General features: G+C 46.1%; 1 protein-coding gene across 2 annotated transcripts; it reads right to left on the bottom strand.

The window, feature by feature from the left end:
* Window positions 1-769: 769 nt before the first annotated feature.
* SCNN1D (sodium channel epithelial 1 subunit delta) lies at window positions 770-10,611 on the bottom strand. 2 transcript variants are annotated; one of them, XM_085509059.1, is made up of 14 exons: window positions 10,009-10,611; window positions 8,350-8,449; window positions 5,275-5,609; window positions 4,641-4,893; window positions 4,339-4,532; window positions 4,117-4,220; window positions 3,772-3,935; window positions 3,485-3,580; window positions 3,236-3,353; window positions 3,047-3,125; window positions 2,775-2,832; window positions 2,309-2,364; window positions 2,069-2,144; window positions 770-1,850 (listed from the first exon to the last, which is right to left on the bottom strand). In XM_085509059.1, exons 3-14 carry the CDS (start codon window positions 5,592-5,594, stop codon window positions 1,500-1,502), a joined length of 1,869 nt encoding a protein of 622 aa, XP_085365185.1. In that variant the 5' UTR covers window positions 5,595-5,609; window positions 8,350-8,449; window positions 10,009-10,611; the 3' UTR covers window positions 770-1,499. The 2 variants fall into 2 exon arrangements, with proteins under 2 accessions (XP_085365185.1, XP_085365186.1); XM_085509060.1 differs by lacking the exon at window positions 8,350-8,449.
* Window positions 10,612-13,410: the final 2,799 nt, after the last annotated feature.

Below are 13,410 nucleotides of genomic sequence, written 5' to 3'. Positions count from 1 at the left end.
CCCTATTATACACTGAGGCACCCCAATGACCTCCCATTGCTTTTCAGTGTGCCCTAAAAGCCCCCCAAACCCACTCAGTGTACTCAGGGCATCCTAATTGGCTCCCAGAGCTCATCAGTGTGCTTTGGGATGCCCCAAATGCTTCCCAATGTGCCCCTATGGCCTCCCAGGACCCCAAAGGGAGCCTTAAGGCAGCTGCAGCTCTGCAGGTGAATACCTGGGATCTTTATCTCTTCCCCGGTGGCTACGTGGGTTCATCTCCAGGTGAAAACCAGCTCAGTCTGCAGCAGAAGTTGTCCTGGAACACGGAGCAGTGAACGTCCAGCACAGAGGGGATGCGTTGCCCAATTAGGTCTGCAACCAAGGGAGGTTTTGTCCCAGAGCAACAGCCGAACCCTTTACCTTCAAGCTGTGCTGTGAGCCGGGCCCTAACAGGGCAGGTAGCCCAGGGGTGACATCACAGCACCAAGGTCTGACCTTAATGAAGAATCTACACGGCTGATTATTGCTCAACTGCAGCAAACGATGGGAATGTTCTTCATACAGAGGCAGCTGCTGATCTGACAACTACCCCACACCCTTTTAGAAGGCTCCTCCAAGCTGCCTTCAGGCTGGAAGCTGCTGCTTGTGCTTGTGCTGCCTCCGAACCACTGCTTGGTTCTACTAAAGGCAGCACGAGCAGATGGGAAGCAGGTTTGCTTTTCCCTTTTAGTGTCTCTACAGTAATAAACCCCAATATTGGGTGGAAGCAAAACCAAAGCAAACTCAATTTGCAGCCGTGCTCTGCGGCTCAGAGCGTTTTATTATGACAAAAATAAGTTAGAAAACAAAGCTCGGAGCTTTCTTCACAATGCAGGAAGTCATCACAATTATAACAGAGTAAAACCTACGCCATCAGAAATAAATAGGTTGGTTTATGTACACGTAAGTCACTGTCAAATATTAACATTAAAGCATGTCTATAAATGGGCTGCAGGAAAAACGCAGCGCTGTGTTCATCTCAGTTGCTTCTTCTGTGGCAGAGAAAAGTGACCAGCCCTATTTCAATCCATTCCTCCGAGACAGCGAGTCCCACTTGAAATAACCAGGGCTGAAGCATTTTGTGCCTGGTCCTCTATGTGATAAGCAAAGGACAGAGCTGTGATCGGAGCAGCTTATAGCGAATCATCATCCCTGACCATGGGGTGTGTGCACTCCTTTCCCCATGTTGATGTCCCCCCTTTGGTGGTGGGCTGACTTCTCTCTGCACATGAAATGCACTTGGCCTGTGTGACACCACGGGGTGGTTTTCCTTGCGAGGGTTTCAAAGTGAAAAGCTGCGAATAGGTTTTCAGGAGGGCTGCATACAGCGCTCACATCCCTGGGTTATTCATTAGGAACAAAGGGATTCGGCGTGATGCCTGTGCTCAGGATGCAGCCCTTATGATGTCTCTGTGCCTCACGTTCTTAACCATTTAGTTCTGCTCCCAAATTGCTGCTCTTCATGTACCTGAATCCATTCAGCACCACGTCTGGGCAGTGCTCAGGTATTGCCTTGCTGGATGCTGGGCAGGATGTGGGTCATTGCTGTTGGCTGCAGCCATGTGCAGTCCTGAAGTGTGGCCATGGGCAGGAGCAATGTCCTTCCCAGCCTCCTGCACAACACGGTAGCTTTCTAGGGTCAGACTCACACTAGGGATGGAGGGGGTGTGGGCTACTTTTAGTGTCTTCGACCTGAACCTTTGGTAGCAGAAGAGGAGAGACAACACCAACGTATCTATGAGCAGCTCTAACATTTCCACTACAGACAGCACCGAGGACCCAAACCAGAGGCTCCATTGGCTTCCCATGCTGGACAGAAGCAGATTATCCTGTGGAACAAATCAAAGGACAAAATCATTGCATACAGCCAGCAGGTCTATTAGCTGTTCATCATCTGGGGACTAATTGCCTGTGTCTATGTAAACTATGGCATTTAGAAGCTTATCCCTAAGGAAGAATAATTCCAGCCCACCCTGGGGGATAGTCCTCCCTCTGACCACACACAGCACATTGTAATTAACGAGAGCTGATCTAGAACAAGCCTTACCGAGAGCAAAGGAGACTCATTCACAGACTGGTAGTTCAGCTGCTTGTAGTAGATGGTCACCTTGGCAATGTCCTTCCTGCATTGGAGGAAAGGAACAGTCAGTGAGGCCTTTTTGTCTTGATTATACACACTTAATGCTCAGCAATAGGGCCCCCTCCATTTCTAGTGTAACCTTTACAAGTTCTACAAAGACAAAGTCAATCCACAGTTCAAGAGCTGTAATTTTTCTTGGTCACTAACCTGTTGCTTGTAGAATTATATCCATTCTGATGCCTTAGAGCTTGGCGGATCCAGTCCTGCAGCACATACACGCATGTTACTGACAATCCTGTCTCTTGAGTTTCAGTATGTTTAATACTTTACATAGGCCACCTCTTGACTCACAGTGCTTCCCATTGCAAGACCTCAGACACAGTGACATGTGAGTTACTACACCACAACACCCGCTGAAAGCAGAAAGTTATTAATGCCATTTAGTAGGTGGGAACTCAGGCAGTGACTTGTTTTGGGTCACAAAGAGGTTTGGATTAGAGCTGGAACAGAATGTGCCACTCCAGAATCTCAGTCTGGCATCTCAGCTATGGAGTCCTTCCCCTGTGCTCAAGTTTGGGACCAGTTTGCTTTATTTGCCTTTGGTTTTCAATGTTCCCATAGCTACATGGATACAGTCCCACCTCTAAACCCCACAGTTGTCTGTATGGATTACCTGAGACTTCCTCGATGGCCATTTGGCTGTCCCAGCAGACACCTTGTAGAGTGACTCCCTGTTAGGACAAAAACAGAGACTACAATCACTTTGACTCTTGGTTTGTTGTTCGGAAACAAGACACATCCCTGCTCACTGCAGGGCAGTTGGATTAGATGACCTTTAAGGCTCCTTTCCTCAAGCCACTCCATGATTCTATGATACTTGGCTTTCAAAGCATCTCCTTCCATTTTGAAAGCTGCTATTGATCGTGCTCCATTTCCATGACCTACCTGCAAGGCTTGGGGCACTGATCAAAGCAATTCAGGTGGTGGTTCCTGAGCCTGCTGTACAGCTGGTAAAAGCAGTGGCCTGGGGGACGAGAAACACACTCAGGGAATGGAAGGTGAACAAATGGGACACTCCTCAAACCTCTGCCCTATGACGTGTTGATGAGGACAGGACAGCATGTTTTCCCTTACCCCACGCAGGCTGCTTGTTGTAGTTGCAGTACTCAGCCCCGGGAGGCAGTGGGTAGTAGTAATACCCACAGCCACATTTTTGAACCATTATGTGCTGAAAGCAGGAATGCAGACAAGCCTGTAAAAAAGAATAAGACACAAAAGAATGGATAAGGCATCAGTTCTCCAGTGCTCGGAGAGTAAAAGCTCTCTGGAGAGTAAGGAATGAATTGAATACATGGGCACCTCAACCAGCCACAGTGACAATACCTGCAGGGTGTAGGAGTTGTAGAGGAGTTTAACTTTCACATCCCTGCCGTCTGTTGTGCATTTCCCATAATTGCCACCCAGGCGATTCACCTCGTCCTGTGGACACAGAAGAAAGGCCTGAGTGATTAGCAGCCTTAATTGGTGGCCATAGCCATCACTATGTAAACTTGTCTGGATGGAGCGCCACACAAAGGACAGGAAGGACAGAAATATATACACGCTTTGCTAACAACACAGAGTTCAGCTCCTCATATCTTTATGCCATCAGAAGGAAGACAGCAGCCAACCTGCTGGATGCCAATGGTGGTGGCAATGCCTGGTCGGATGTCAAAGCCTTCATGCTCGAGGAACGGCGTCTGGTTGTGGTTGTGTATCATCACTTTCACACCTGCTACTGTAGACAGGAGAGGGATGTGATCCTTCTGTTCTGCTCTCAGGATAAGGGAAAGTCCTGCAAGACAAAAAAGAAGGAAGCTTAACACAACTTATTTGGGGTTAAAGTAGGAATGTCTTGAACTCTCAGCACTGATGGAACTGCTCTCCTAGCTCACAGAAGAGGCACTGATGTTCCATAGACAGGAATGGCCAGGTAACCACTGCACGTCTCCTTCACCCTTTGCCAAATAACATACCATAAGGAATTCCTGGTTTTGTTGCTGTCCAGAAGGAATCTGTTCCCTTGCTATTAAAAGTATAGCAGCTTCCAAAGACTGGGTGGTGAAAGTGAACGTAGTCACTGAAACAAAGACAGATTCCAATCAGCTTTGCAATATGTCAGGTGTGGGCTCAGTTTCAAACTCCCAACCCCTTGAGTTTTGCTGATATCCTCATCAATATCAAAGGCAGCAGAGTACCTGGGCCTGCAGGGCTCCCCATCGTACTGACAGGAATAGACCATGTCTTCTATCTTCTCCTCGTGATCAGAAATGTTGATTATAACTGGCTGCTGGGACATGATGTTCATGTAGTGAAACCTGTACCACTCAAGGATCGCATCCATCCCAGATGAATAGGTCTTGTAGAAGCAGTTCCCACCTGTGGCATTACACTGGGAGAGAAGAAGACATGGAGGCATTCAGCACAGCCATGATCCTATGATGCTGTGATTCTCTCTTTGCCTCAGGTAGAGTGTGATGGGGACAGAGCCCGCACTTACCAGTCTGAAGCCCACAAGGGACTGCCTCTTTCCTGTCCTATTATTGAACTCAGTTGTTCTCAGTAGAGAGAAGTTCTGGCTCAGTTTGAAGCTGGATCTGTTGTGGTTGCCTGTGCTTGGCAAGTCTCTCACGTGGATGCTGTTCTCGTTGACATGGAATAAGCTGGCGGACGTGTTGATACCATATAGAATGGTAACAGATCTCTCTGCCATGCGATCCAATTGAGCCAAGTGCTCACTAACCAGATCAAATCTGTAAGGACAAGAGATATTGGCTCGTTGTGAATATCCACGTGTCTCTTAGGCAAAACCGGCTGCACAAACAGGCCTCCCTGTCAGCCAATTATATAATTATTCTGAGGAAATTACATAATTCCCCCACGATGTAATTGAAAACTCCTTGATAAGTCACCACAACTGTGTGAGCTCTGTATGGCGAGCGCAGTCACGCAGACTTCAATGGAAGTTTTATTGCTTCCTTAAAGCCATTTGTCTGAACAAACGAGCAGGCAGGATCTTAGCATGCATCACTCCAGCACATTATGATTGAGCTATGGACAAATGCATGCAGTAGCTGCCTCTGGGCCCTTGTAGCTAGGGACAGAGCTGCAGCCAAAGGCAAAGCCCAGGTTACCTGTATGGATCCAGATTGCAGATGGTAATTGCTGGAAACATTTTGGGCTCCGAATGCATGGACATGGTCAGGACAACGGGGTAGGCCCAGTATTGACTGAACATGAGTGCGAACTGCCAGTAGAGCATGCCAAAACTGGCAAGTAAGAGCAGTGTCCAAAAGGCTGTCTTCATCTTATTGCTGCTCGAGCACACGAGGCGGATGGTGCCGTGGATGGTGGTGTTCTTACAGAAGAACTCAAACATGTCCTTGAAGGAATCATAGAACTCTATCAAGCCTTCTTTTCTCTCTTCCTCCTCTCTCGCCGCTTCCTGCTCCATCCTTTAACTCTGTTTCTGCTCAACAAAAAAGGAAAGAAAAAAAAGATCTTATTAGCTTTCCAGAATGACCACTGCTGATCTGCAGGTGCTTTCCAATGGGGTGCCAATGAGTTTGCTGTTGGCCCACATCCCTCTTCCCAGAGTCTGGACAGCAAAGAGCAGAAAAGAATGTTTTACATGCCACTGCCTGAGTGACTTCAGGTGTTTGTATCACTCACCCGATGACATCTCTGTTAGTGTGGATATGCAAAGTTAATGTGACTAATCCCCACGCTGCTGAGAAGTCTGCAGCCCAAGGAGCGTGCAGCTTCCTTCTTTCTAAGAATACGAAGGGCCAACGCTTAGTGCTGAAGCGTTGCACCACCATTTATCAGGACAAACATGCAAGCAGTTCATTTATATGAGCAAATTACAGGTGGAGCCCACCAGGCTGGGGAGCTTGAAGCATGGCTTGAACCAGCATGGCTCCAACCTTATGCCAGGGAATCAAAGAGTGAGTCCAACTTTGGTGTATATGGAAGGGACAAACTGGGACCTACAAACCCTTTTATGAATGGTTATCTCTGTTTTACAGAAGAGAAAAGGAAGAATAGAGGTTGAGCATCATCCAAGAGTGACAAAACAGGAAATCAAAACCCAGCTCTTCTTCGTCATGGTAACTAAACAGGCTGCTCTGCTGCTCTAAATTACCCCTGAATTGTGCTGATGGAAACGTGAACATTATTTATGCTCGTGCTTTCGTCAGCATGGACTGAGGGCATCTTCCTATGTTTCAGTATCAGCTGTCATGTTCAGTACGTGGAACTATGCCATCAAGTCCTGCAATATGTGAGTTTCCAACATGACAGCTCTGTGTGAATCACCGTGACTGTGACGCTATTAGGAGACGTTTGCTGAGCGTGGCACTTCGCTCCGACCTTAATTCCAAATGTAATATGGTAACAGTGATTGAAGCCAAGAAGTGAGGGCACAACTAAAGCACTGTTCAAGTGAAGAGTCCCGCAGCTCAGCTGGTCCATGAAGCATCCTGACCTCCAGTGCCTTCCCCCTCAACTCAACCTCCCCATGCAACAAACATAGAAAGTCAAAAGGATTATCCATGGCAAACTGGAAATGAGTCCCTAAATAAACACATTTTTTTGTTGTTGTTAGATTTTATGCTAGGCTACATTCATGCCAATCTACATTCAGCCCTTATATTACTCAGCGTTACTCAACTCTTACATTGAATGAGTCCTTAAGTGCTGGAAATGAAAACTGCAAGGCCAAAATGGGGAAAGGCAGTACAGCAATGCAAACAGAGAGCTTTTCAAAGCACGTGTACAGGCAGTGAGATATCCTCTCTCACCCATCTCCCAGGTCAGCCTGTCCCTAACTCACTTATCACAGTGAGCAGTGGCCCATCCTGTTGGTGATAGATGCCTGGAGAGAGGCTGCAGGTTATAGAACCATGGAATCATAGAGTCATAGAATCACAGAATCATAGCATGGCTGAGGTTGGAAGGGACCTCAAAGATCATCGGTTTCCAACCCCCAAACAGGTGTATTCTCATCCATCATCACAGCAACTTCACGCTCAACATATTAAACACCTGAGCAAGGGTACAAACATCATGCAGGCAAATACTGAAGCATGTGTGTATAAACCTAGAGCTACAAATCAGAAGTACATAGATCCAGAAAGACACAGCAAAATGACAAAGACCAAATTGCAAACCACCCCTAATCGTACCTTGGCAGATAGTTTTGAGTGTTTAGAGCAGGCACTGAGCTCAGCCTTCAGCTCTGGACAGCAGACAATCTCGGTGCCACACTTTGGGGCTGCCTGTTTTAACTGCAGATAGGCTGGAACTCTCCAGCCTATATGGATCGAATCGATGACATCAAAAGGGGCAGGACTTGTTAAGAAACAAATCATGGAAATTATTCAAAGTATGATCCAGGGAATAATAGGAAGTGAATGAACTGGACAAACAAGTTAACATAAGGGTTACACTTGGGTTAATGTTGGTTTGACTGAGGGGAAGGGGGTGTTCCTTTATTTTTTCAATGGCCTGAACAGGTTTTTAGCTGTATTTCATAAATACCTATTGAGTTAGCCACGGATCCTAGAAGGTTCTTCCTGCTCTGAGCTTCCCTATCACAGAATTAGCTTTCTGCCTTCTCTCCATGGCTTGCATGATCACTGGTAATTGAAGCCATTAAGGTTTCCACATGTGTGCTTCAGGAATTACATACTTCATTGTAATCTGAAATGATCAACTACTCAGTCAGTGCAAGGTACCCACGGCAGTGGATTTCTTCCTGCTTCTCCAAAACTACTGCTCATCTATAGTGGATTTTCCCATAGCCATTAAGAATTTGGCTCTTCAGATTATGGGACTTGGATGGGTTCAATATGAGCAACTAATTGTGATTTAAACCAGGGCATCCTATATGTGATGCACAGCTGAAGAGGCTTGTTATAACATGACAGATCTCTTCCAACCTGAATGATTCAGTGATTCTATGAAATTCTAAAGTGAAAAATAAAATCCATTTGGTTCTTGAATCAACAGCTACAGCAGAGCCGCTCCTCACTAATGGACAAAGCAGTCAAACCCTCATTTGAAACCTCACAACACTGAAAACCTAATTCTGCCATGTTCATCTATTTGTCCCCCACCCTTCTTTCTCTCTCCACTTGATATTGTGCAATAGCAAACGGCAAACAATAAATCCTTGACAATGAAATCGTTGCACAATGAACACTCACACGGCAAATTCTGTTGCTTCATTATGGCTGCGGGCCTCAGTGTAGAGATTGGCTCAGAAAGAATTGTTCTGATGTGTTGCCAGACAGCCAGGAGATTTTCCTGCGGGAAATGGAGAAGAACTGGATATGCAGACAGTGCTGTCCCCCAAGCAAGATGCCATCTCTGTTGGCCCTTGCTCATTTGTCATCCCATGTCCTAAGCTGGGAGAAGGGAAGAAAACTCTTTGGCTTGTTACAGCTTGGTGTTAAAGAGTCTGTAAATAACAGAATGGCCTTTTGTGCTAAAGAAAAGGACTCTGTGCTGGCCGTGGTTGAGAAGACAATTCTCTCCCATTTGACAGACTGATGAACATAGGAATGAAAGTGATTCGGAACAAACCTTTGTATATGTGCCTCTCTCATATCAGTGTGACAAAGAAGGTAGAAAACCTCCTGCAGGCAGAGAGCAGAGACTGCAGCTATTGCACATGGCGGTTGGTCCAGGATCTTAAGCTCCTTAGGCACCTGGTGATACCCATGATAGAATGGAACCCAAACTGAAGAAGAAAACCCAACCCCCTGCTCCCAGCAGCTCTCCTTGCAGCACATCATGCCATAATTTGCTGCCCGCTAACTGCTCCAAGTGTCTTTTAGCTATTAACTTTCTTCCTTGTTGCATTTGTTTGATGTTATTGCACGCTCTCACACTTGTCCCATTACTTTCCATCCTTATCCCTGACCATCCTTCCAGATGTTCCTGTTCCTCCAGCAGCCTCCATACATCTAATGTTAATCTCAACACTTAGAAAATCAGGCTTTACTCACGTCACTTGGTCCTGGGTGGATGGAGCTGGTTCTCCTGGACTGCTCCAGGCACTCCCCAAGCCATCTTCCCACACTACCCCTCACTGCAGAGGATGCTGCATCCCAACCCAGCTTTCCCCACTCTGGCATTGGTGTGCCTTGCCTCCTCCTGTTTGCTGGGAACTCCCTCACAGGGTTTTCTTTATGGCCACTGGATGAGCCAGTCTATTCCTCCTCCCACTCAAAGGCAGACAAACTCCTGTGGGTGAGTACAGAAATAGGCAACTCCCAGCACTTCTTGCACGCCATGGTTGGCTGTGCTGTATGAGCTTGAGCTGGCACACACCGGGCTTTGCCTTTTGTGTCTCTTGTTACTCAGAACTGCTTTGTCTTCCTTTCAGAGCTGGGCACAAAACTGCTTTCTGCTGTCCATGGTTGTACCTATGAGACGCTTGGAGATGTGGCTAAGGGGATCTGTATCTAGAAACCACAAATAGCACTGCTTGCAGCAGCAGGGGAGCACTGGGTTGGCTTCCTGTGCTGGCTTGCTGCTGGCCAAAGCATCTCTGAACACCACAGGGCTGCCAAACCTGCTTACAGATGCTCTGAGCTCCCCATTGCTTGGATTTATCCCCATCTGGGCTGAAGCTGGAGCATCCCTACACAGCCCAGAAATCACAGCAATGAGCACATGCACATTCTGCTAGTCACTGCCATTTAAATATTCCCTAATTACACCCCTGGTTACAAAGAGGCCCCAGGTAACCCCTGCTTTTCATTACGCCTCCACCAGAGGCGCTTACAGCCGAAATGCAGCTGCAGCAACAAAATCCTGCTGGCTTCAGTATGACCAAGCATTCATTTCCACTCACTCACCTTCCTGAATAAGACGTGTGTCGCTGCTCCTGTCATCCCTCTGGGATAACACCTCCTCCTTTTTCTCTTCCTGTTCTCTTCTCAATGTGTTTCTGTCGTCACAGGCCTTCAGAGGCGCTCCACCTGCTCGCCTTGGCCATTTCAAAGGCTAAGAAAGTGGTGAAGTCCTCCTCCCAGTGGACTTTTTGCCCTCTTCCAGCTCAGACTCAGGATCTGTAGGGCTGCCAACACAGCCAGGATTGGCAGAGGTTAGAGAACAACAGAGAGAACCTCTTCTGTAGGCACATGTAATACGGCTGTGTTGGCATCGCAGCTCTCACATCTCCATCATGCTTGAACACCAAATCTCCCCAAGCTGTTGGCCAAGCTCCTGGATAAAGTGGCAGATGTTATCCCTGGATCCTCTATTCTCTTCTCCCACTGTGGTTGCTTGCTGCTCCTTCTGGTACCCAGCAGAGAGATGGCAACACAACGTGGGCCAGCAGTGCGTTGGGGTTATTCAGTCCACCACCTCCAGGCTTTCCTATGGGAGCCGGAAGAGATGTCAACAAGAGGAAGAGACACTACAGTATGGCAGCTAGGAAGGAGAGGAATGAAGAAACCGGGAACAAACTGCGCAAGTGCAAAACAGTCATTAGCAAATCAGTAACTGAAACTAGCTATTACATAAATGGCTGTGGCAGCTGTCATACCTTTGTAGCTGGATGCTTTTCGGTTAAATTCAGCTGCAATGCTAGATATGTTCCATCAGCAGCCTCTCAAAGTTGCTTTTCTCCCTCTAATGAGCACATCTGTGCCTGAGAGTAAGTGCAATGTCATAGAATCCTTAAGGTTGGAAAAGACCACTAAGGTCATCTGGTTCAATCATGCCATAGGGCTGGTACCATCATGGTAAACATACACCCAGCTCAGCAATGGAAACCTTTACAGGTGTAGCAATAATTCTCTGAATTCAGGCTGCTCCTTGGGAGATGATGTGGATGGAGTCACTGTCTTGAGGGGTGTTACTGAAAGGTGGAGATATGGCCACTGTGCACATTGGGATGGATTTGGGTTGGACCTGGGGATCTTAGTGGTATCTTCCAACCTTAATGATTCTATGATAAAACCTGGCTTTAAAAAATAGATCACGTTCTACCCTTGAAATAATATCAGAAGCTACACGAAGCTCTAGACCAATGGAAGTATCACACATGGTTTCTTTCTGATTCTTTCAGACACGTATACTAGGAGGTCCATTACTACCTGTGCACCCCGGGTCTGTTTGCTGTGATGTTTGTGTGCTTATTCATAAAGAAAACACTGCACTGATAGGGTAAGCCCTAAGATTTGCCTTTAATCATCTGCTTTTCATTTCTTTTCCATGTTCAGGACAACTTTATCAGCCAATTAAAGAGTGGAAACGCTGCCACATAGCTTCCAAAACCTGTATGTAACCATGAGTAATGTGGAATGAATAATCTACTGTAACAGCCCAAATATTCCCAGTTTGACCTGTGTGGTCAGCACTAAGGGAAATCCTCCATAAAAAGTCCCCAGAAGTTAGAGCAGGAATGGTCTGTAACCAAAAGGAGATGGACTGACACGATATAAAACCCACCCAAAGGCAGAAATCTCCAAACCCTCCCCATACAAAGACTAAATCCTATTTGCTGGAGGCTCTCTGCTTGCCAAGAGTGGCACGTTATCCAAAACAAGAAACAAATGCAATGTGAAGACTTCACTTTTTTGCTCCATCTATGAGACCACAAAGCTGACCCTCCACCCACATACAAGGGCCAAAGCACGTGCAAGGAAATGCTGATCTAAAAGCCTTCAACTCTTGAACTTCTCTCTTTTGCTGTACAATCTTGGGCAAATCTTTGTGCCTCTCTCTGTTGCTTCATCTCTGAAACAGGTGTAATGACACTTGGCAGCATTATTGAGAGGGTTAATTGGTGTTTGTATAAAGCTTTGGTGATGTAAGCTGCCATGTAAGCACGATGATGACTATTGCTTTGATACTGCTTGTTAATTGCAACAGGATGGGTAGTAGTCATGCTGTAGCATTTAAACATGTTTTTAAGACATATTCCTCGATCTCACCTGATACTTTAACACTACTCACTACTCCTGCATTGGACAAACAGAATTCTTTGTGCATTTAACAACCCTGCAGGTATTTTCCAGCACTGTGCAATGGGAACTCCACACATCAGACCTCATATCTTTGAGCTTTTAGCTTCCAGCCTCGTCGAATGAGATCCTTGCAACACACATTGCTTAACATAACAGACTTTCTTACCACTTCATCAGCATAAGAGGATAAGATCCAGAGATTATTTTCACTTCTGGATCCATTTGTAACACAGAGGTCTACAGATAAAGAAGTGAATGTACACCAAGAAGGCTTTCTCCTTTACTTAATGTATTTTTTCCCCCTCAAATTCCCTCTTCCCTCAGAACACACTCATTCCCTCATCACACAAGGACTGATAGTGAAGCCAATAATGTAAGCAATGCAATGTAAGCAATATTGAAAAGTAGCTTAACATAAAACACCCTGATTCTCCTCTCCACCTCTGGCACTTCTCAGTGGAGCCTGAACATCGACTTTGACTTGATAGATCAGCAGCAATTACCTGTGAAACTCCATTCAAGACATCCCCTGCTTCCCATGCCCTGCTTTCCCCCTGCGGCTAGGTTTGTTCTTTGTTCAAGAATGTCATCTGCTATATATATCTGTTACACATTAAATACAACATTGGAGTGCAAATAAAGTAAGGTTGTATTTTCTTGCTGTTGCGATGAACAAGAGCAGGCTCACTTTAATCTGTCACAGACTTCAATATACGCCCCAAGCACCCCTCAAGGGAAGATTCTCTGGGACACGTTGTCATGAATATTCAGTGTAAACTGTGAGATGAGATGCCGTGCTGTTATTCTGGCTGTTATTTGAGCTGCATTGCTGTCTTATTTCTGATAATGTCTTCCATATATTTATTTCTCAGGTTGCTCAGAGTCTGTGCCGGCAGACATAAATCCTAAAGTCATCTGTGTTGCTTAGTGACCTCTATAGGGCAGGAAACATTTCATCATTGAAAGGCTCAGCTGTGCTGGGGGTAATACCTGTAGGTCATGCAGAGGAATATTGGCTGAAAGCAATGAGCAAATCAGAGCATCCAGCAAGGCTCGTTTTGTGTCTCACCAAAGACAAACTGCTGCTCCATTCATCCTCAATCCGACTGCAGGACTAAACTGTCATTTTAAAGAAGGAAGGGGAAAAAAAGAATGTTTAGACACAAAAACGTGCTTTGAAATTCCAAACCATCTCCATGAAGAATGATTAACTGTAAGGATTACCTTTCTTTAATGGGATTTCGACAGCAACAAAACCACAGCCTTCCTAATGGCTTCTGAAAG

This window comes from Coturnix japonica, chromosome 9 (assembly GCF_054131305.1).
Source record: "Coturnix japonica strain WE chromosome 9, WE-NBRP24, whole genome shotgun sequence".
Lineage (NCBI taxonomy): Eukaryota > Metazoa > Chordata > Aves > Galliformes > Phasianidae > Coturnix > Coturnix japonica.
Note: the sequence above shows the minus strand (reverse complement) of the source record. Positions and strands in the feature narration are given on the sequence as shown.

Bases quoted from the DNA above. Each gene is read 5' to 3' on its own strand.
- SCNN1D (XM_085509059.1), bottom strand. From the start codon at position 5,594: ATGGAGCAGGAAGCGGCGAGAGAGGAGGAAGAGAGAAAAGAAGGCTTG. The intron at 3,354-3,484 runs GTATTGTCACTG...TCTTTTTTACAG, and splicing joins ACAACTCCTACACCCTGCAG to GCTTGTCTGCATTCCTGCTT. The intron at 3,126-3,235 runs GTAAGGGAAAAC...CTCGTCCCCCAG, and splicing joins CAACAAGCAGCCTGCGTGGG to GCCACTGCTTTTACCAGCTG.